The 23,825-nt window shown below is 38.4% G+C and overlaps 1 protein-coding gene across 6 annotated transcripts in view; it reads right to left on the bottom strand.

Annotated features, from left to right (window-relative positions):
* The window catches only part of Klf12 (Kruppel like factor 12), a 446,940-nt gene that overhangs the window by 133,014 nt on the left and 290,101 nt on the right, over window positions 1-23,825 (bottom strand). For all 6 annotated transcript variants that reach the window (XM_004626292.1, XM_023709630.1, XM_023709633.1 and 3 more), the window contains one exon: window positions 10,927-11,473. In XM_004626292.1, coding sequence (XP_004626349.1) covers window positions 10,927-11,473 — 547 coding nt within the window. The remainder of the gene's footprint in view (window positions 1-10,926; window positions 11,474-23,825) is intronic.

Here is a 23,825-nt window from a genome sequence, read left to right as displayed (position 1 = left end):
AAGTTCCTAGCGAATGAGGAAGCAATTCCTCTCTTCTGAATTCTCCAAATGTTATCCCAGTTCTCCCAGCTTCACCAAATCTTTTACATTCTGTCCTTCTTGAATTCTTGCTATCTTGAGATATGAATCTCCGTTTGAATTTTATTTTTTTCTCTGTAACATTCCAGGACTCTGGCTTTCCTGCTCAGTGAGTTCAGCCATCAGTGAAACTTGCTAATAGCATACAAGTTGGCACACATATGCTTCCATTTAGCCAACAAATATAATCCACAGTTTAAAAAAAGACTGCTCGCAGATACACCGAAAGCAGCATTTCATTTTATTGTTTTTAGAGCCAATTTTGAAATGTACAGGGCAGGAAGTGGGAAGATGGCATAGAAACTCTGTTTTTTCTTTCATATACAGTGTTAGAATTTGAAAAGTAAAGTAGATAAAATAAATTTCAAATTAAGATTAGAGTATTTGTTAGGACCATATTGACTGGCTGGGGAAATCTAGGCACAATCCTAGAAAAAACAACAAAATCTGTATTGTGTCCCGTGGTTAGTGTTAAACATTACAGTTGCTCTAAAATTCTACCACTAGATGGCAGTAACAATGTTGTCAGTTTCATTAAAAACGTCCCAGTTCCATAGTGTATGATTTCTGGGATGCGTGACTTGATTAGATATAAAAGAGCAAGAACAATCAAGATGCAATAAAAGACAGCATGTGAAGGATGAAGGCAGAACTACAGGGGGGCAGTGGGGTGTGAGTGCAGGGAAGGGAAGAGCGCGCCAAGGTGGCTAACCTGGGGGAGGGGGCGCAGAGAGGGTCAGGGATCCAGGAAGACGCCAGCCAGCTTGCAGGGATGAGGAGAAGGGTGAACCAGCCGGTTCCATGAAGTACCACTCATGCGGCTGCTGTTCTAAAGTGCTTTTAAAGCTCCATAAGATTTCGGTATCTTTAAAACTGTTGGCTGTGAGCTACTAACCTACGCTCAGGATGCACCAACAGGAAATGAGCCACAGCATAAAGAACAGCAGCTCAGTGTGGGATAGGCACAGTTGGTGTTTAATAATTTTTCTTCAAACTACTATTGCTTGCAGTTAAAGACATTGCTGGCCCTAATTGTTCATGCAACTTTTGTTGAATGAATGAATGAATGAATGAATGAATGAATTATTAGAAGAAAAAAAGGTGCTGATGCCACTTGATTATGAAAAACACCAACAACCGGCCGATGATCAAAGCAGCGTTTCACTCTAAGCAAAGGTAGCTGGAAAAAGAACTGAGGATGTGACTGTGAGTTTGTAAATTGGTAGTTTCTCTTTTACTTACTAGATAGACAAATATCAATTAACTATTGTCTAAAGAATACAAAGTAGAATACTAATTAACCAATTCTGTATTAATGGAAACCACAGTGAAAGAGCTGAGAAAACAAATGATATAGTATGGAGCTGAAAAGATTTATTAAGGGAACGAGAAAAAAATAGAGAACACAAAACACTGCCACAGAGTTATAAATTATTAAAAGACCAATTTAAAACAGTGCTGGCAGTGACTCGATAACTCAGTTTCCCTCTTGAATCTTACATGATTCTGTCTTTCATTTGTTCCTACTTTGTATTAAAATCATATCCTCAAAATAATTCTATGAAAAATGACAATCTAATATGGGTGAAATAAGAATTCCTACGCTGCATAACTTGGGCTACTGAAGTTATGTTTGAGAACATTATTCCAAAAGAACAAATATTTTTTAAAACTATTCACAAAGGAAATGAGCTACCACACATCAATGTCCAGTATGTCCAGTACGTAAGTAACATCTGATGTACGAAACAGCAAGGGGAGCTTTTCAGCTACAGTAAAAATTGATTATGGAAGCTATATTGAATACTATATAAATAAAACATAATACTCATGCAGGAATCTATTTAAAAATGTATTTGTTATCTCAGTTATAGGAGAAACTTGTAACAAATAAAAATTATTTTTTAAGATTATTTAGTAGATTTTTTAAAATTTTATGTACTTGGTATAGGGTCTCACTATGCAACCCAAACTCATAGTGATCCTCCTGCTTTCAGCCTCCCCACCTCTGGGATTACAGGCATGTGCCACCATACCTGGACTCGTGGCTAGCTCAGTACAGGGGGCTGGCTCTGCATACCTAGGACAGGGGTGGTGCAGCACGTGGTACTGGGGATCAAACCCTGGTCCCTGTGCTTGCCTAAGCAGGCACTTTAGTCCACTCAGCTATCTCACTGGCCCTATTTAATAGTTCTGAATAGTGCTTTAAAACAGATCACAAACTCTATTCTGTTAGCCTCTGCCTTGAGCTACTTTACCTAATAGATTTATCTCTATCTCCACTTCCTTAATAACATCTATCACTGAAACAAGACTGTCCCAGATATCCAACTACTTTTTGCCTTCCTCATCCCTTTTTGGTTTTATTTATTATTTAACTCATGCAGGAGAAGGGTGGACCAAATGCACGCCCTGGCATTTAACAGTCTCTGAGGAGCTTGCCTGCAAGTTTCTCTTGTCTGCTACTTCTCTTACAGAAATTTTGTCTCCCTCTCTGAGCCAGTCATTTCATTTAACCTTAGAGCTCACCCAGTCTATGCCAGATGAAGCACAGCAATCAACAGATTATAGATACTTGGGATAAACAAGAGCATAAGAAGCCATGTTTGTTTGTTTGTTTGTTTTTATGGCAGCTACTCAACCTCACGTGCATGCCCAGACGTGAGAAAATACAAGTCAGTTTCTATTCCATGCTGAAAATCAGGTACAAACAAACAACAAACCACCAACATATCTGTACAAAAATAAAAAATTCTCAACTCCTGGTTAAAATTAACTTTTTCATACTATGGACTGCCTGCTTCTTTCTATTAATAAACTTCTGCCTTGTTTCACAGTGAAAACAGTGAGACACAGCCCCTTAACAAAGCCTACATTTAAGAGTAACAAACTAAGCACAGCCGCATTATAGGCCCACTTCCTAATTACCAATGTTAAAGAACATAGGTAAACTGCATGGTTCACTGGTAAAAAGCACATTCACAATTAAAACATTAGCCTGAACCTAGCAATTACCACATGTAAAAGTAAGCAGAAGACTAAGATTACCAGGGGAAGAAGGGTGGCTCAGGAACCCAACAAGCCAAGAAAACTACACATAAGCACAGGTCTGCCCAGGACTGTTCTGCTCATATGGACAGATACCACCAGCACGCCACCAAACAGGGAGCTCAAGGAGGCCAGTCATCTGTAAGGTGGACAGGAGAGGGTCTGTGACAAGAACCATGACCCGAACTAACACATCGCCACCAAACTAGCAGGAAATCTGACAGCAGAAGAAAATTAACACAATCCTGAAATCTGTAATGAGGTCTATCATGGGAGCAAACTTGCAGTGCCTTTAACGTGTCAGGACCGGGGTCAGACCGACCAGCAAGGTGTGCAGCAATCACTGTGATGACCATGTTTCCTTTTGCAAAGACAAACAGCAGACGTCTAAAAATACACTGTGTCTTCATCCTATAGGCTGCTTGAGGAAAGCGACAGCCTGCAGGAAGTTGCATAGGACGTTTTAGGAAGCCTGGAGGGATGTAGATGCCCACAGCCATACTCCTTTGGAACTCCTGAATGGCTGCTATGAAAATAAGGTGTGCATTCGGGAGGCTCTTCACTGCATGTCTCTATCTAAATATAATAAGAAAGCAACACTCTTCTGAAGGAAGACTGAGGAACTGCACCCCTAAATTGGGTTGGCTTCTTAACATGTTCATAGGTATTTTAGGGAAAAGTAATTTATATTTATTGACTTATGCATACCATTGTTTTAAATAAGGAACAAAACACTAAGGACTTATAGAAAGGGATTTATCAAATACCATGCTCTTCTAGTACAAAGTTTTAATACAATAAACATGTTTTGTATAATTCTGGTGAAGTCAGCTCTCCCTATTACAACTGCATAAAGAAAATACTGGCTGCGTAAGAAACTGAGATTGAGCTTTTTCCCCCTAGGTAAACCTATTTCACTACTGGACAGTCAGTAGTTAAGGAGAAGATGATAATGACAGAAAAGAGGTATGACAGGCCATCTACATGAGCTAGTAAAGAAGAAAAGTAAAGTGGTTAGGGAAGGAAACTGGGCGGCAGCAAAATCCCCACCTGGCCGCACCAGGACTTTCAGGTCTAAAGCCACTCACCTGTCACACCTTTGTCTTAACCTCAGTACCAAGACGGCCTGTGTCTTCAACTAGACCAGCTCAGTGATGGGATGGAGGTGACAATTCCCTTTTTTTTTTCTCTCTCTCTTTGACCAGATTTTCCAAAACTAGTCATGGTATTATTCTTTAGGTTTTCTGAATTTATAAAATGTAACCAAGTAACCCACTAAGTGAAAATATTTTTAAAATCCCTTTCATGGACTGGGAGATACCTCCATGGCCTAAGTGCCTGCCTGGCAAGTGCAAAGTCCTGAGTTTGATTCCTGGTACCAAAGCAAAACAAAACCCCAAGTAAACAAAACAAACAAAATCCTTTCCAAAGTTTACCACAAATTAACTACAATTGTTTTGCCCTTTAAATTGGCCTGCACACCCTACTAAATATTGAATCAGGTGTACCTGACCTTCAGTTATGCTAATTCTGGCGCCATTTCTCCAGTTATCAGCAGAACTCAGTTTTACTCATTGTTCCTCATGTCCCAGTGTTTATCCTGCACCGGTGTCTGCTGTCTCTGCACCTGTACACTGTCAGTGGAACCAATTTTACTTTCTATGCTTTACATTTGGCCAGTCGAGATCACTATCTTTTGCTTTAATATTTTCCTTTTTTAATTGTGTAGCTTTTTCCATTTTGACTTCAGAAATAAAAGTACTGTAAGGTATGTTACTCTATAGCATACTATGAACAATAATGTGATCAATTAAGGACTCACAGACTCAGCTTCTACAATTCTTCCCTCTATAGCAGGGCCGCAGAACCCAGGGAGTGTGGGCCGCAGCAGGCTGAGTCACAGGCAGTTCTAAGAGGTTCCCCATTGCTGCTCTATGGAATTAATCAGCTATTTTCAGCTCTCGACTGGATAACTGCTGACAGCACACAAACAGGCCATGTGTTATCTGCTACCTCTGAAGCCCTCTGAACGCCTCCCCAGGGTGCACGATGCCAGCCAGCTATCCTCGCACGTCTACAACTCATTACACCAAAGCCACTCCAAAAGAGCTGTGTAGACTTTCAACCTCGTTTCCATCCCGTCCACCTGAACAAGAGCTCGCTCAGTCTTTTGTCTTCTCAGTGTCAGCGATGAACTCTCTTTGGCCCTGTCCACCATTCTCAGTCCTCATGGGACTCAGAGCCAGAGCAGCATTTGGCGCTGCCAACAAATGCCTCCTGAAAACACTACTCACTCGCCGGCTCTGGAAGCTTCTCTTATTTCCTTTGCAGCATATGGGTCCAACTTGCCTGGATCCCTCTTCTCCTTCTAATCTCCAAAGGTGGAGCTGCCCTGTCTTCCATCCTTCCTTCCTGTTTTGGCTCTCAGTCGTAATGATCCAGGGCAGAGTGAAATTCCTCCTTTACCCCACAGTGTCTCAAATGTACTTTTTCAAATCCTCTTCTCTGAGCCCTAAACTCTCTTGTCCAACTGACACTGCAACCTTTTCAACCAAAAACAGCCATGTGAAACTGAACACAAGCAAAGGGGAATTCCCTTCCCACCTCACTCCTCCTGTCTCGGTAGAAGGCTACCATCTGCTCAATGGCTCAACCAGAACCCTACAAGTCATCCCTGCGTCTGCTGCTTGTCTCATATCCCACTGCAACCCACACTGCCATAGTTCCCTACTATGCCTTTCTATTTTTATTCCTGACCCATATTCTTCAGAGTGTACTGTGATTTTTGTAAAAGATAAAACCACCTGTCACATCCTCCTCAAAGCTCCACTTCCACCTGCTTCCCATCCTATTACAAACCCGAACCAAATCATTTACACCTTGACTTCCAGCTCTGCTTGTCGGAGCCCTGGGCCTTCTTCTCCAACACTCTCTGAAAAGCTCCCTCCCCTCCAGTCCCCCAAGCCTCCTTGATGTTTCCCCTCATGTAGGCCCTGCTCATGTGAGCCTCGGCTCTTTGAACCCACATTTCTCTTTTTCTGGGTCAGTCCTTTCCAAGTATTATCAGCACAGTCAATGTCTCAGAAAAGTCTTCCTTGATTAGAACTAAAGTTGCACCTGTCTTCAATTAAGTTTTCAGCCAGGTTTCTTCAAATAAATCATGGCTTAGTTTCCTTCATAGCACTTACACGATGGGACAAGTATTTGTTCCCACTGTAATGTGCAGTCCAGAACCATGAGTACATGCTTCCTTTGCAACTATAGTTGTCAGAACTGTGCTTGGTGTATAATAAGTATACATTATAAACCCAAAGTGAGGAAAATTCTAAATATGTCGAATTTTTCCAAGGAGACAATAATGAAATGAACAACTGTTTTGTGATTTGCTATCACATTCTGGTTTTCTGCTACCAAGCATCTGTAAAAAAAAACAAACAAAAATTCTCCTGGGAAAAATGCCACAGACGGCCTCAGACTGGACTGCAATTCTGGGGCTGATTATTTATGCAGTCAATCATCCTTTCTGGGTCTTGCTTACGGATGTTAGGTCCAGCTTTCATGGTAAGGAAACGTCTACATGGGGAGCTCTGCACCCGTCAGCATTACTTTGGAGTTAAGTGCTACCTGTCCTTTTGGTATTCAATAAAAAATAACTTCTTCAAAAGATCTCTTCTCAATCCTGGCTTTCGTAGCTCTATTTTAAATTATTTTCTTTTAACATTCTTTCATGTTCATTCCAGAACACTGCTGCGCCTTTGTTTATGTATTATATTCATGTCCCCACTGAGATATGACGTGCTCTGGCTTAACTGATGATTTGTCCTTCCTCTAAGCCAACGTTGTTTCCATTGATTCCTTGTAGACTCTTACTCTACCACAGCCCCAAGCCCTCTCCTGTCCTCCCTGCACCAGAGTCATACTGTTTCTTCTTCCCACATATAGTATCCTCTGTGAAAACATTTTTATTTTATTTTCACATGTGGGTCTGATTAATTGCACTTACCAATACAGTGAAAACACTTTTATCAAAAACAACCTTGTTTTTAAAAAATTATAATTAAACTGCCAGGAATGGTGGCACACTGCTGTAATCCCAGAATTCAGGAGGCTGAGGCAAAAGGATTGGTGTGAATTCAAGACCAGCCTAGGCTACACAAGGGAGTTCAAGAGCCAGCCTGTGTTACATAGCAAGACCCTGTCTCGTAAATGAATGAATGAATGAATGAATGAATGAATGAATGAATGAATGAATGAATTTCCACTGGGAATATAATCCCTGGTAGTCCATTTTAATTCAATTTTTGCCACAATGAACAGTTAGTTTATATGACTTAATATTTATGTCTCCCATTAGAATTTAAGGCTGCAAGATCAAAACACAGTGTTTTGTTTACCACTGTATCACTGGCATCAACAATACCTGATACTGACTGATGCTTAATAAATATTTGAATGAGTAAATGACTCAAATTACACACTGTGTTAGCTTAGATATGACCATATATATCCATAGGCCTTTGTTTAATATATAGGGTAACATTTTCCTATTAAAGAACAGATACATTATACAAACTTTAACAGCCCTTAGCCAGTACAGTCATCTAATTCATCTGAATTAAATTTAGTATTTTTGTTTACCAACACTTTTGAAAATCCAGTTCTTCTATGGCCTTGGCTTTTGCTCATTTGTGCACAACATACGGGTCTCAAGTGAAAGGGGAAACAGGGGCTCCCTTCATCGGTGCCCTTTCATTGCTGGTGCAGTGGCCAGTTGCAGCTATGCAAAATAAGAGCTGAGGAACCTCTGAAATGTCTATTTTTTATTCATTCTATGAAGCAGGCAAACCTCCTCCACAGGACACTTTTAGTATCATCTAATTAATCAGTTAAACAATAAAAAAACTTGTAAAATGCTATAGCAGTATTTGTAGAATATAGTGATTATAAAAAATTAATATGAACTAATAAAAGAAAAATGTGATTTTCTAGACAACTCCTCATAATAATCTCTCGTCTCCTATGATGTGTCTTATAACTTCAAGACAAATATCCATACCAACATTTTGGGATAATTCAGCAAAAAATTTTTCTCCCAACTTTCTGCTTTTCTAAGAAAGAAACTTTAAACATTACTATTTCAGTACTTTCGGAGAAAAATAATAATAAATGACTACAAACATTTATTGGTACTTGACCACCGTTAGGCCTTTATAGTATGCTCTTAATTTTCCCAACAATTTAGAATACATGTTATTATCCCCATTTTATCGCTGATGAAAATGAAGATTAGAGAGATTAAATGTCTCATATCCACAGCTGTGAGAGAAGCAGGATTCTAACTCACACACCTCTGATCTCAAATCTACTGTTCCTAACAACTAGAACATAGTCTCACAGGCTTATGATTAAATACATTTCTATTCATGATATGAAATAAAACTACAGAATAAAAAAATACTGTGGAAATGAAACTAACAAATGTGCTTATATAAGGGATGAACTACATCCTCAGTCTTAAAGGTCTGCAATGATATATTTTCTAGAAAATTAGATTTTAGCCATATTCTTTATATATTATACCTATTAAGCAAAAAAACCTCTCACATAAAAGGATAATGGCAAATAAAAGATATCTCTTATGCTTCCTTATTAGTGACTCAAAACTGTATAAAAGGTCATGAGCAACATTAAAATATTTATTAAAGAACTTCATAATGAAGGCAGTATTTTCTCTTTAGTGCTATTATAGAAAAATAGGACTCTATCATCATACTAAATACTAACAAATATATAATATAATATGCAAGCTTGTATGTTCCACTACTTGTTAATTCCTAATTTTTGAAAATTTTATGGTATCTTTGAATTGAGAAGGAAAATAAACATAAGGCATGATCAAAATATATGATGAACAATTTTTCTAAATTACAGTTAAAAAAAACTGCCATTAATTCCCTAAAAATACTACTCCTTGTTTCAAATGCATCCATCACATCATCGTTGCCATTTTTTGAAACAGTTCTCAAAGTCTTCTCTCGTGTATTTACAAGGAGTTATAAAAAGTGGCAAATGCTGCTGCTGAGTGCCCTCAGTGGGAAAGGCAGGTCTGAAAAACAGAATGGTGTGTCCTCTTCCACCTTATTCACTGCATCTGCTGCCAGGCAACTCCTGGCTCTTCTTCAAAGTCGAAAGGAAGCAAAACCAGAGCCTCACCAGAGAACTTCCAGAACATCTTCAGAAAGCGAAGCGAATAATGGGAAAAGTGCATTTGAAACAAAGGAGAGTATTTTGAGGAGAATTAATGGCAAAGTGTTTTTTACTGTAATTTTTCAGACATATGTAAATATCCACCATATTTTTGATAATGCCTCATATCTGATTTATGTTATTATTATCTAAAGCTCACTTAGGCTGTTACTATTTAAGTTAATTTGATTGGAAGCATGGCTGGACCAAATATTTAGCTGGAGTAAAAGCAATGCAAAAGCTTCCTCCTTCACACTGTTCCTCCACCCGTTCTTTACACAGTGACAGATACCTCCTGGCCCCAGACAGCAAGAAAGACAGAGGCTGACAGCCAAGCAAGAACACCTCGAGTTTGCAGCCTAAAATTCTTGCATGCTCTGAATAATGAGATTTTAATTTTGCTAAACTGGGAAGGGGCAATTCATTTCAGAACTTTGAAGAAAGTCAACATAGGTAAAACAATCACTTGTCAATAGTGAACATATAATTTTATAGTATAGATATGCATAATCTAAGTATGTAATCAAATATATTCTCTATTGAATTATACCTTATGCAAGGACCAAAAATCATGTACACTAGCATTTATGAACAGACAGTGTTTTCTAGATTCACCAACTGTAGTTTGAGGGTAGTCCTCAGTAGTAACACGGTTTCAAAGCAAAAGGAACACAAGTGTTAATGTAGCATTCTATTGAGGCTCTAAAGGCAAAAGAGATGTTTAGCTATCCAGCAAGTCAGCGACTATGGGAGTTTACATTTCCATGGACAGGTGGCTTTCTTTTTAGATTCTTGGGCAGGGGGAAAGAATGAGCAAGGTGAAGCCATCACATTCATTCTGGAAAAATGTAAGAACCTAGAAGTAGAAAATAACTTCAAGGTAAGCTGCATAGCTATGAAATTAAATGAAGTAACTAGATACTATTATACGCATTCATGGGCAAAATACTTTTCTGTCTTCTAAACTCTAGAAGGTAAAATTAAAATTGCATTTTGAAATAACTCCATTATATTATTATCCTGTTTGAAAAAACTTAAGACTTTTCAGAATACAAATATCTCTTCCAGCCAAGTCCTCAAATTGTCATTATTTTAAGGGTAACCTAATTTACAAGTGCTCAAAGTGAGCAGTCAGATTCTAGGCACTGCGACTTCAAGGCATTTTATATTACTGAAAAACAAACAAGTTTCAGTCTGAATAAATGAAGAAGAAATACCATGATTTACTTTTTTAAAAACTTCACAATGCATAATTTCCATGAGATATTCATGTACTCACACTTTTCTACTAGCCAATTGGCCCTCTCCATTTGAACATTTAAATAATTAAGCATTATTTTGCTACTTTAGGTATTTGAATTCTGATATATGACTTGATTAATAAAAATAACTGAAACAATATTTACAAGAACAGGGCTCCTGCTGCACTGTATTCTGCTCAATGAGCAGAGAGCTTCTTTTGATGCAGTTTTTGCATATAATTAAGGTTGTATTCATTAAAAAAAAATAATAGTTATTGGTACTGCTGAAATAAATCAAGGCTTTGTCTCTTACCTTTGCCATGGCTTCTCCCATCCTCCAAAAGCGGCACGACAATAGTGTTGTTCACATTTCCAGGTGAACGCACAGCTGTGTAGACAACAGGCACCGACTGCACCACCACAGGGATGCGGTGAACGTGGCTCAGTTTGTTAGACTGTAAATTCATGGGACTTGAAGGCGGAACAGGATGGATAATGTGCAAAAACTGCTGGCCTCCCACACCAGATGCAGAGGCAACAAGGGGTCCTGGAGTTAATACTGTTGACGACGATGATGCTGAAGAGACGGATGTTATAACGGTTGGGGATGAGGCTGGGCGACTGGAAGATGATGACGAGGTTGAAGTTGAAGAAGGTGACGAGGCAGAGGCAGTCATGGAAACCGGGGAGGATGAAACGGCAGTGGGGGATGTCCTGGCTTTGTTTATTGACAAGTCCACAGGCTCAGTTTGTGTTTGGAAGTGATCGACAGGTAACGAGTCCTCTGGAGGCTCCCCTTTCACGTTATTTAGCAACAGGGGAACGGCTTCCATATCGGGGTAGCTGTGGGCGTTTGGAGACTGTGGGGAGAAAGATGGAAGACATATTTATGTCTTAGTCACACATTTTAATGGTTGCAGGACTTATTATTGAATGCTTAATTTCTCTTATTATGAGACACTGATTCCCTTCCTAAATATCTGAAGCAGTGTTCTATGGTAGTGATTAGAAGTGGAGAGGGAAAGGCGCAAAGCGGGGTGAGACAAACCATCTACCAACGAGACACTTTTATTCCAGTAAAAAAGACAAACACACTTGTGGGAATGGGCAAAACCAGTTCTTCATGGAAGAGGCCACAGGAATCTCAACAGGAACAGTAAATTGACATAGAATCTTGGAGAAGACAGGTTTGAAATACAGAATATTCTTAGAGTTGTAGAAATACTGTATTTAATTAAAACATCTATTTTGTTGGTTTAACTTAGCAGTCTTGTTTTTTCTGTTAAAGACCAATTTGAGTTTTCATTAGATTAGCATCTCTTCTGACTTTAACGTTCTACAATGTATAGCTGTACACCTGCACACTACTCTCATCTGAATACTTACTATTAACTGGAAAACTGTACAATACTTCTTTCATATTTGGTACAAGAGGTACTATATTACGTTTGACACAAAATTTTATAACTTCTCAAGCTCAATCCCTAAATTACTAAATTTAAATCATTTATTACAAGTAGATTACAACTCAGTGTAGGATAATTTTTTTTAAAAATATACAAGCTTATATTAGTATCTTAGAAAGTAATTTTAGGTAACTTTCATATTGCAAATTTTAAATTCTATGCTTTTGTTTTGATTGATTGATTGATTCATTCATTCATTTATTTTGGTGGAACCTGGGATTGAACTCAAGTCCTTGTGCTTGCCAGGCAAGCGCTTATTCTACTGAGCCATCTTCCCAGCCTCACTTTTTGTTTAATTTAAAATAATGATATATCTATTCAAGTTCACTTGAATTATTGTAATTTTTAGTGAGCAAAACTTAATAAAGAGTCTAAGATTTGAGAACAATAACACTGTTCTCAGCTTGTTATTGAGCATCAAATGTACACCTGTTCATACATGCATTAGCTCATAAACTCAGCAAGCATTTATTAAACTCCTACTTCTGAGGCGCAGTATGGCCCAAGAGTTCACTGGTATAGATCAGCCTGACCTTGACAGAGCAAGCTGGACTGTCTCGACTACATCTAATTTGAGCAGGCTAACACAGACATCACATCACTGTCCTGTTAGATGGAAACCAAAAGGTGTTCTTCAGCTTTATCATGGTAGCAAAACACATAAAACTATGTTGTTCGTCATTTCACACCGGTTTGCTGTTCTCTTCCCCAAAATGTGAGAATACATTTAAAAGAAACAAAACATTTCTTAAAGCCTTTCTTACAGAATGTAAATTATAGTTCTATTCAAAACATACAATAGACAATATGCAATGCACTCAAGAGCATTTTATTCAGCAACAATGGGAAAAGAAAAAATACATCAACAATGGTACCAGGTCAACTAAGAAAGGAAATGGGTTGAAGTCTTAATGTTCCCCCCTCTTCTTAACATAATTACTTTGTTACAAAATCATACAAATTAGAAAAATAAAAATGAACCATCCAAGTCTGTATGAATTCTAAGTAACAAGATTTTTATTTCATGTTCTGAAACTGAGAGTCTTAAAATCCCCAAAACAGTAAGAAACAAAAGAAAATAAACAGTGTAAAGCAAACTATTTTGTAAAAGCTGTTAGTATCACCTATTTTTCCAACTAGAACAATATCTCAGTTCTCACCTTATGATTTAATTTCTTTGCTGAACAATGTAAGGGTTATTTATCAGTACATTTACCATACAGTTACTCTTTGTTTAGGCTGTTTTCATAAATGATACCAATTAATTTATTATTAAAAATACAAAATACATCATTAAACACATAGTGATTACATACCACTATTTACTTGACCTTAAATATATTCTTCATACTTTTTCTGTTTTACTGTGCCAAATCTATCCAAAACTCTTATTTTGGAAATAGTGATTATTTCCATGGCAAAGCTGTTTTCTCCTAACTCAGACATGTCTGTTTCCAAGCCCAGGGCGAGCACTGTACCCCGCTACAGAGACAGTTCCTTAGGCAAATGAAGGGCCACTTTGGCAAACTATGACCATTCTGGACTGAGAAATACACAGATTATTTGTAAAGAGGCTGAGCTTGAGGCATAAAGCTTTGCTGAGATTTGCAAGCTGCTCAGATTTGCTGGATGAGAAACAGGAGCCTATCTTCTTCCGAAGGACTCCATTTAATCCCACACTGAGAAAAATGTCTCCTCAAGCTCTTGCATGGCTGCAGAAAAAGAGTATTTCTCTCCTGCTTCTGCTGCACCTTCTAGAAAGCTGCAAAGATCAAACAGCAAGACCTCTCGTGCTCTTAGAAGCTTGAGCGTTATACAGCTTTCTCATACACTCAAACCAAAGTACTGACAAAAATACAAAAGGATAAAACAAAGACTCCAGACCATTCATTAATGTATTAAAGACAAATGCCAGACATACACAGTGGTTTTCCTCACATATAGCATATGAAATGCTGCCAGCATATTAAAAATAGTACCGTATCAGTAGAGAGAGGACAGAATCCCTACTGCACCATGCATCCATTTTCAGTGCTGAGGTAGAGCCCCATTCTGACAGCCCCTCCTAACCTCCTGTGACGTGCTGACAATGTGGCGGGGAAAGCCACTCAGCTTTGCGCTGCACACATGTATCTGTAAAGCCAGAGACCTCATGAGCACATGGGCTCTAGCCGCTGTGGTACATCTTTTGACATGAAAGACCCCTGGATTCATTTGGAATTCGTGTCTATGTTTAGGAAGAGGAAACTGCAATGCCATGCCTCAGCTTTGGGTCCCTAAATGGAAGGCTGTGGTTGGGGACAGAAGCAGAACGAACAGCAAAAGAGGACTGAAATTTCTAGAGAAGCAGATGGAAGAGAAAAAGCCAAATCACTAACCAGCTACAGACCAAAGGCAAGCACAGTAAGTACACACACAGGAAAGTAAGAGGAAATGGAGGCTCGAACAGGCAGGAGCGCTGCAAAGATCAGACATGATGAAAAGCTTACAACTTTGCAGTGTGACAAAGAAGGTATGTTTTTGTCGAAAGAAGCAAAGACTTCATATTAAAATTCTACCCATGATTACCAACTTCTCGATTGTTGATACAACAATACTGGGCTACTCAAGGCAGTATCAGATGTGTGTGTTTGATGTTTGTTTTTCAGTAAAACCTATTCATATTTTTGCATGGGGTGGTGATATCTGCTGAGTTTTTGCTACTGATTTCCCTCATATGCAAAGCTTGAATTTAACTATGTTCACATTATCAAGCAAAGACAACATTCCTTCTAGAGGCATGAAGCCTGCATGGGAACACTGGACCTTTGTAAAGAAAGTTCATCTTCCAAAACATTATACAATATCCCTCAACGGACCTAGTAAAGTTGAATTTTTTTTTCACAATATATATTAAGAAATAATATTGTGAGCACTAAAGTCTAGTAAGACAAATGCACTAACATATTTGTAAAATCAATGTGTAAAAACCTAAAGATAAATATAAGCATCTTATCTTCTTCATAAGTCCAAAAGTTAGTTTTATTCATAATAATCCACTCAACAAAGTGTTACACATAACTTCCAGTGAATGTTCCTTCAAGTGATTTGAGGACCGTATTTGAACTTTTCTAATCAGATTTTTTTCCTGAATAAATATTTCAATCTAACTTCCATTTTAGGCATTTTGTTCAATGAAAGAAACCTAAACCTCCCACTTGTTTGTGCCCCAGGGCACTGTGTGTGTCTCCCTCCGGTCACCATCACCACCTGGTGAATCTTTCACTTCTTCTAGTGAAAATGACGTGCACCTAATGCTGGTCATAGATTAGAATCACCTGAAGCCTTAAAAAATGTAGACTTTGAAAAGCTCCCATAGAGCGTGCCTTAACACATCAGGACTGAAGATCATTTGGATATACTGCTAAGCGTCACCCACGATTTATACCTGTTTTGTCTTCGATAGTACCCGGGACTTCTAAGAAATGGGCTTTACATGTACCTAGGACAGTAACAACTGTCAGTTTATCACTTAAATAAATTATGTTTTAGTTTGCTTCTACATATTTTTTGAGGAAATAATTTTAAAACAGTTTTTTAAAGATTCTAAAACAATATGCCTAATATTACAAAGCTGTGGATTAACTATGACAAGAGTCCTTACTGTGTGGGCTATTGTGTGATACATCAGAACATGAGATTTTTGTATAGAAGACTAAAATTTATAATCTCCCACTGCTATATATGAGCAGTACTGTTTGAGTACCACCCCGAAAATTCTCTAGATGCCAGCTTCTCAATCTATTAAATAGCAACATTAATTCCAAACTTGGAAAATTCTTGTCAATCTGAACTGAAGAGTACAAGAAATGGGACAGACAAGCAAAAGGGCATGATTCTATTGTTTTAGAACTGGAAATTCCAAACACAGGGCAGTCTGTTACTAACACTCTCTCAGAGGGGACTCAACCAGGTAACTTCGGACATAGGGTCATCTAGAGCTATAGGGCTTGTAAAACAACCAAATGGACAGACACGTTGTTATAAAAGTAGCTGAACAAACTGCCTTTAGGGATCAGTCATGTTTTGAAAAATTCTCTTGAAATATATAAGGCAGTGCTGTCATGATATTTGTTGGTTCTATATTCTTTTAGCTCAATCAGGGCCCATAGGAAGATCACATAATAGTTGATGAAATACATTTTAACTGACTGGTCTGGTTTTTAAATTTCATAATATAAACCTACATCAAATCCATCCTCCAAGACATATATTCTGAAAGTAATATAAAAAAATACTAAAATGTTTACAGATATTCATCATTCTTAACACCTTAGCATGAATGAAGAGATTTTTTAAAAATGTATTTAGGCCAGGGTTTATGGAGTCCACAGGGTCTCACTACACAGATCAGACTCATAGTGATTCGCCTGTTTTCAACCTCCCAAGGCGTGCCACCATGCCCAGCCTCAATCACTGTCTTACATGCCTCTGGGGCGAGGCTGGCATGGCACACTAGGGATCAAACCCCGGCCGCTGCACTCTGCCAAAGCAGGTGCTTTAGTCCACTGAGCTATCTGGCCAGCCCTGAGCTTACTTACTTCTTATGGCTTATAAAGTTCAAGACTGATTTAATGATTAAACATTATCTTTTATGGGCTGGCTTTAAAAAGCTTACTGTACTTCATATTAAAAAAGGAACCAAACTGAACCCACACACCTGTAGTCACTTGGTATTTTAGGTTATACTGCTTTACTTTATTTATTTTTTTAGTGGTACTGGCGATTGAACTCAGGACCTTGTGCTTGCCAGACAAGCACTTATTCTATTGAGCTATCTCCCCAGCCCCTAATGCTTTACTTTAAATGCAAACATTTTAACTGAAGAACTAATTTCTTTTTGAACACCATTATATATAGTAAGTATTTGCCTTACTTTTTGTACTTGATACATAAAATTTTAAAGCTATAAGGACCATGCTTTTACAAAAGCAGCCTGAGACTCTGGCAGCTCAGCCGGTGCTACGGGTCACTGCACGTCCATCTGCGAGAAGCACATGCACTCTACTGTCCTCTATCTGCTCTTATTAAAAAGGAAGGCTGTTTTTTAACACTTGCTTTCCCTGTGTCCTGAGGATAGCAGTTTATTTTGTTTTCAGTAATTTTGCTTCTTTACATGTTCAAGGGCATGGTCTTAAATACAAATGCCAGAAAATAATGAAGAACTTATATTGTGCAGGTAAGGGTAAGATAGCCAAGTAACTATTGACTTCTATATCAAAACTTCCATTGTCAATTAAGAAATGATCAATTCCTTAAAGTTCAGAACATAGGCATCATAAAATGAACCCTTTAGACTTTTACATTTTGTATGCACATATATTTAAAATGATCCCAAAGTGCCTTATTTCCTACTATAGTTATTCACAGTACAAGATGCAGACATAATATCTTGTCTAAACACTATTAGTACAAATCTTTCTTCTCATTGAACTCAGAGAAAGTAATAAATGAAGGACCATTTTGTAGTGGAAAATAAAAAGAAAAAAAATTATATAGACTGCTTTTTAACTGAACTTTACAAAGCACACCAAGATATTTCAGGAATAAATTTTCTCATTTGAACTGTAACCCAAGACAAAGCTATTGGGACAGTAAACTGACAGGAAGGAAAAGAGGGGTGGACAAGTGCTCTGCAGGGTGCAGTGAAACTACACGAAACTGTGCTGTAGACACTGCTAGAAATCCACAGAACTATACAATAGAGAAAGAACTTCAAATTAAACTATGGATTATACATCAATGATACAGCATCAATATGCCATCATTAAATTATTAAATGTAATGCATATATTACATGAAGACACAACGTTAATACAGGGGACATTCTGTGGAGAGATGGGTATGCATCTCACATACTCCCTGCCAAGTTGTTCTGTACATTTAAATTTCTACAAAAAATGTAGTCTAAATTGTTTTTCAGAATTCAATTTACACTGATGCTGTTGACAAGATTGTGTTCGTCTTGCAAAATTAACACTCTTAAAACTATTATGACATTTATAAATTTATAGAGATAACTGTTACAGGCTTGCCTTTTCTACCTCCTGTCTTTTGTTCTCTTGGCTTTAAATTAATAGACTTAGTAGATGATTCAAATATTGAAGTTTCTCTATAAATGAGAAGATAATATGTTTCATTGACTCTTAAGGGACAAAAGCTTCATTTACATATTTCTATTGAACCATAATCTCACTCCAGAACCTGAGGCAAATATTCTCTGCTACTTACATATTTTAAAATATACAACAGTGTTTGCCATTCTTAAACAGATTAATCTTCTCTGCTATCAGCTAGGCTTTGCTTCTGATTTTCCAAAACGTTCACTGTAAATAGTTACTTTTATAACAATATCTCACAGAAGCAAAATATCAAATTTCAGAGAAAAGACAACTTGACCTCCCAGTGGTTGTGTCAGCCAAATGACACATTTGAAAACCTTGACACACGACAAAAACATAACCTTTTCCATACAGAAAGTTCTACTAGAAATATGAGTTTTACTTTGGGGATAATTAAAATGAGCCAGTAGTCTAGAAAAACCTATGTTTGCCTGTCAACCAACAGAAAAAGTTTTAGAGAGAGAGAGGAACCAGGAATGGCCAAATAGCTTAGCAGACTAAAGCACCTACTTAGGCAGAGCTCAGGGGCCAGGGTTCAACCTCCTGCAGGCCCCGCCCCTGGGGTGCGCTGAGACTGTGATTAAGGCTGGGTGTGGTGGTGCGTACCTATAATCCCAGCTCTTGGGCAGCTGAACACAGGAGAATCACTGAGTCCAATCCACGTAGTGAGACCCTGTAGACCTTGTAGACCCTGTACTAAAATACAGAGAGAGAGAGAGAGAGAGAGAGAGAGAGAGAGAGAGAGTTAGAGACAGAGACAGACAGACAGACACACAGAAGAGAGAGACAGACAGACAATGAGAAAGAGGGACAGACAGACAGACTGACCGACCATAAGGCTGAAAACAGAGCAAAGGCAAGAAAGAGACCACTTTTCTCTCACCATCCTCTGGACACAGGCACAGATGTGGCAGACCAGTGCCACAGATAGGAGAGCAAGCATTTATAAAGGCCTGAAAGGTTTGCATGCACAGTACATTTAATTTCATTTCAGCTTACTACAGAATTACAATGCTCTCATACAAACCAATACTTTTAGCCTTGGCTGTTGGCTTCCAGGTAAAGAGAATATAGACCCACACTGCTCTTCTGCGATTTGGAAGGGTGAGGTTATTTACGTGGTGTTGTAATGCCCCCCTTTGGCCTACAAGCACCTCAGGACACACAGTGGTGTGTAACTGCCACATTTACATGCAATAAATTGTACAAGTGATGGCCCACTGATGGCTCCAGGCAAGAGAGCTACACTGCAAGCAGACAGTGGCTAAGCTGCAGCCCCAGAGACAAGGCAGAAACAGAACAGCAACTGCGGTGCCTGAGAGGGAGGGGGCAGGTCAGACAGGCGAAGCTCAGCCAAGCGGGTGTAACACGTAAGAAGGGAGCACCTCAACCCGGTGCCACTCTTGGATGGGACACTTACTTATTCATGGAAACAAAGACCATAAAACCCCATGATAGTGATGCTGACGGTGATGCTGTAAAACTGACACTACTATGCTGCCAGACAGGAGTGTAAGTGGTGTGCACCTCCAGAGGTACCGCCAGCTTCTGCCGCAAGTGCTCAATGCCTTCGGACCACTCGTGACATTTTCAGGAATCTAGACACTGCCAGCCTCCTCTCTAAAATCTTCCCTCCTCCCCAACATACACACCTCCTGAGAAGCAGAAAGCATGTGGCCTCCTGTTCAGAGTCCACTCAAGACACATCCCTAAATGTTGTATTTTTCAAAACAAATCACACGGTCAATCAACAGTGTAAACTTTCAGGAATCAGCGAGAGAATACACTGTACTTTTGAAAAGAGAAGGAAAGAAAAAAGAAATAAGAGCCAAAGTCGGATGAGCCACGACCCATGCGATTACCTCAAAATGTCAAACGCTGGCTGGGAGTAGCAGCTCTGCTCACGGCCATCACCGCCGAGAGGGTTACGTACGCATGGACCATCTCAATTTCACACGAGTAAAGTGCTTTAGATTGTTTGCGGAGGAAAAATCTCAGAGGCACAATCACCACTGACTTAGATTAAAGTTTTTTAATTAAAATGTATGCAGTATTTTACAGAAAATGTGAACTTGTGTAACATTATAGTTAAATTATCAATGAATTTACGTATGCATGCTAGTTATAAAACTTTTTTCCTGGTAAAATAGGTGATAACTGACAGCGAAGACTTGCACTTAGGCATAAGTGGCAATATGGGATTATTTTGATGTTAAACAAGTGGTTTAAAGAGAATAAAGAAGACAATAAAAATGATACAGAATTTCAAAACAAGATGATAGGAAATTAACAATGGTTATTACATTGCATGTTATCTTCAAGGTACTTGCTCAGATTACCAGATGCAGGCATGCAAAATTGATCAAACAACATAAGCACTAACTGTTCCTTTCAATGAGTTAATAGAAATTAGTAGTATAAGTATCTTAGCTATGTTTTTATTTTTTATGGTACCAGGGACTGAACTCAGGACTTTACACTTACCAGGCAGGCACTTATGCCACTGAGCTATCTCTCCAGCCCTCTCTTAGCTAACACTTATGTATTCTTCCTTCTTTTCTCCTTTCCCCATCTCTATTATTTGTTCCTTTCGAGCAGTTTCTTTTCCTTTTACAATATCTACTGTAATTGTTGGGCTTTATTTACTCTTTCAGCTTCTTACACTAGGGAACAATACAATGTTTACACACGAGTCTGATTTATTTCACTTATGAATATGGTCTCTATTGCATCCATTTTCCTATAAAAGCCTCGAGTTTATCTTTCTTTATAGCAATATGGGATTTGTGACCAACAAAAGAACATAGGTGCTTAATTTTGCCTGATTTATAACAATAAAAACTAGAAATAAAAAGCAGCTAAAAACATAGAATCAAGTTTGTTTATTTATTTATTTATTGCAGTACTGGGGATTGAACTCAGGACCTTGCGCTTGCCAGGCAAGCACTTACTCTACTGAGCCATCTCCCCATCCCCAGAATCAAGTTTAGAACAAGGATTTTTATGGCAATTATGAGCTGGATCTATCTAGGAATCATTTCAAAGGTACATAGGACAGTTATGAACAGCAGTTACATATGTTGCAGGTAATTCTATTTTGGCTTAAAAAACATTTATGATTGCAATGATCAGGTAAGCTGAGAAACAATATTCAATGACATTGGCAAATACTGTTCATATAATTCCAAGTACAAAAAATATTAGTGACAAAACTGCCTACAGAATGAGTTTAATTTTGTTCCCAAAAGCAGTTTTTTTACATATGAAAAGGGGAAAAATACTCCCAAATGCTAAGTAAACGGTTTCTCTATTAGACAAATATATGTATGAACTGTATTTCCTTTTCAAAACTTTTTCCTATATTTTCTGTGTCTTCTAAAGTGAATCCGTGCTACTTTTAAAGAGGTTATATTTACAGGGAGAAAAATAAATCATAATGAAAATGTTTCTAAAAGCACATTAATTTTTAATTGACAGTAAGTTTTAAGAACTGCAACCTGAATCCTTTGTAATAGTAATACAAATATATTTTAAGAAAAATTCAAAAAGGGTGAAGAGTCCTAATTTTTAACCTGGTTTTTATGTTGCTGGTTTGTAGTGAACTGTAATGTTATTAGACGAAAATAATTATATTACACTGTGATTACAAGCAAATTACAGATCCTATTAAAGCTCAATTTGCCAAGGGAATTACTTCTATCAGTTTAGAGACATGGATATTCTACAGAAATTAATGTGTGTAGCCACCCATAATTTGGAATTAAAGTATAAAAATGAACTAAGTGTAATCAATAACTAAAAGTATGCAATTTCAGTGTTCCCTGGAAATACAAGCTGCTACACAACTCCTGGGCAAATATTTTTATATTAAAAAGTCACCACAAACAATTCTGAACCTCTTTAAAGAATCTGCTTCAGATTAGGATGAAAGGCTTTCACCCCCTCATAAATGCTTAGTGAACATTACTGTACAATCAGCACAGCACTGTGATAAATGTGATGATGATACTGAAGGTTTTTTATCCATAAGCCTGAAGGCAGCAGTTCTCCCACCCCATAGAAATAAAGGAATTCTCCCACCACTTTTCAGTTAAGTATATTTAAAAAACATGAGAGAGGCAAGTAACACAAAATATATCAACCCTACATTTCATAAAAATGTAAGGGATTAGTTAACTTAACCAAGTGTACAATCAAAAAAGCAAATGTTCAAATAGTAGTACTGTTACTATAATGTCAATTTTACTAAGTATTTTTAATTACCAGGAAAACAAATATTTATAATCATGCTTACTATATTATCTGGTACAATTTCTCCCTTTCATTTTAGAAAGAAAGAAAGAAATGCTATCTCACAGAAGTTGAAGGAATTGCACAAGTTATGACGCTACATAGATCTGTGACCTAAAGACCTGACTCCCACACTCTTCTTACAACTCCTAGAAATGGCAGGAGAAAAGAATTCATGGCTTTGAGAACTTTTCCTCATGCACTTCAAATGAAATGGTACTTGGAAATACACAACTGAAGCCACACAGTAAAATAAGCACTGCCTGGACAGTTCTTTGATAAGCGGCAACCACGTCCCCAACACACCTATCAGTAATAAATTTAATGATGAAAGGCAGATGGCAGTGACCCACACCGTAAGGCCCACTGCTTATTTTGTTCCTATGTTATCAAATAGGCTTTAGGATCTCAGCACCAGAAACCATCCTTAACCTGGGAATAGCATGCTGTATTATGGGTATTATCTAGGCTGTCTGGAACACAAGTGTGAAGGAAAAATGACAGAATAACATGGAAAAACCAAAAGCCTCATTTCCCAACAGGAACAATTAGAAATCTAAGTGGAAAACAATCAAAATTTTATTGAGGTTCTTCCTTTTAACAGTTAGAAATTTTTAAAAAGTGGCCTCATTTGATTCTGGGCCACGGATGCATGCTCTTAGAAAAAGCAGTGTGGTCCAACTTCGGTACATGGGGCAGGAAGTGGGAGGCAGCAGAGGCTGGTTTGGTGAAGGGCACAGGCCTGGCCCCTGTCTAGGTTCCACCTGCTGGGACCAGCTCACCGAGCACTCCCTACCCCGCCTTCTAGCTGGAAGGCCCGCACCTAGACCTCTGCAGGCTCGCAGAGCCCACTCACCCTGACCGAAGCCCGGCGCTCCTGCACCTCAGAAGCACACGCAGCTCTTGCTCCTGTCAGCCAGCCCAGTGAAGACACAGGTGGTACCTGGCTGTGCTGGAGCCCAGCACCTTTGTGGGCCCGCCCAAGCTCATTAGGAAAGCTTTCTGTACCCTTATGGTTCTGAGATCCAAAATCTCTAGCGTGAGCCCACATCTAAAACATGAACAGTGAATATATGAACTTAATTATATGGCTTATACAAGTTAGGCTTAAGCCCCTCCACCTGCTCGTTCATTAATTGAGAATATTTAATGAATTAGTTGCCATTTTACTCATTCCTCTCACTACAGGAATTCAAGTGAACAGTTGCGATGTCAGTACAAAGTAATGTTTTCTGAGAAAAAGGATAAAAGACACACATAGCCAATGTGTGTAAGAGTTGCATTTTAGTCAGGCC

Source organism: Octodon degus, unplaced genomic scaffold, assembly GCF_000260255.1.
Source record: "Octodon degus isolate 3935 unplaced genomic scaffold, OctDeg1.0 scaffold00013, whole genome shotgun sequence".
Classification (NCBI taxonomy): domain Eukaryota; kingdom Metazoa; phylum Chordata; class Mammalia; order Rodentia; family Octodontidae; genus Octodon; species Octodon degus.
This window is presented reverse-complemented; position numbering and strand designations above follow the sequence as displayed.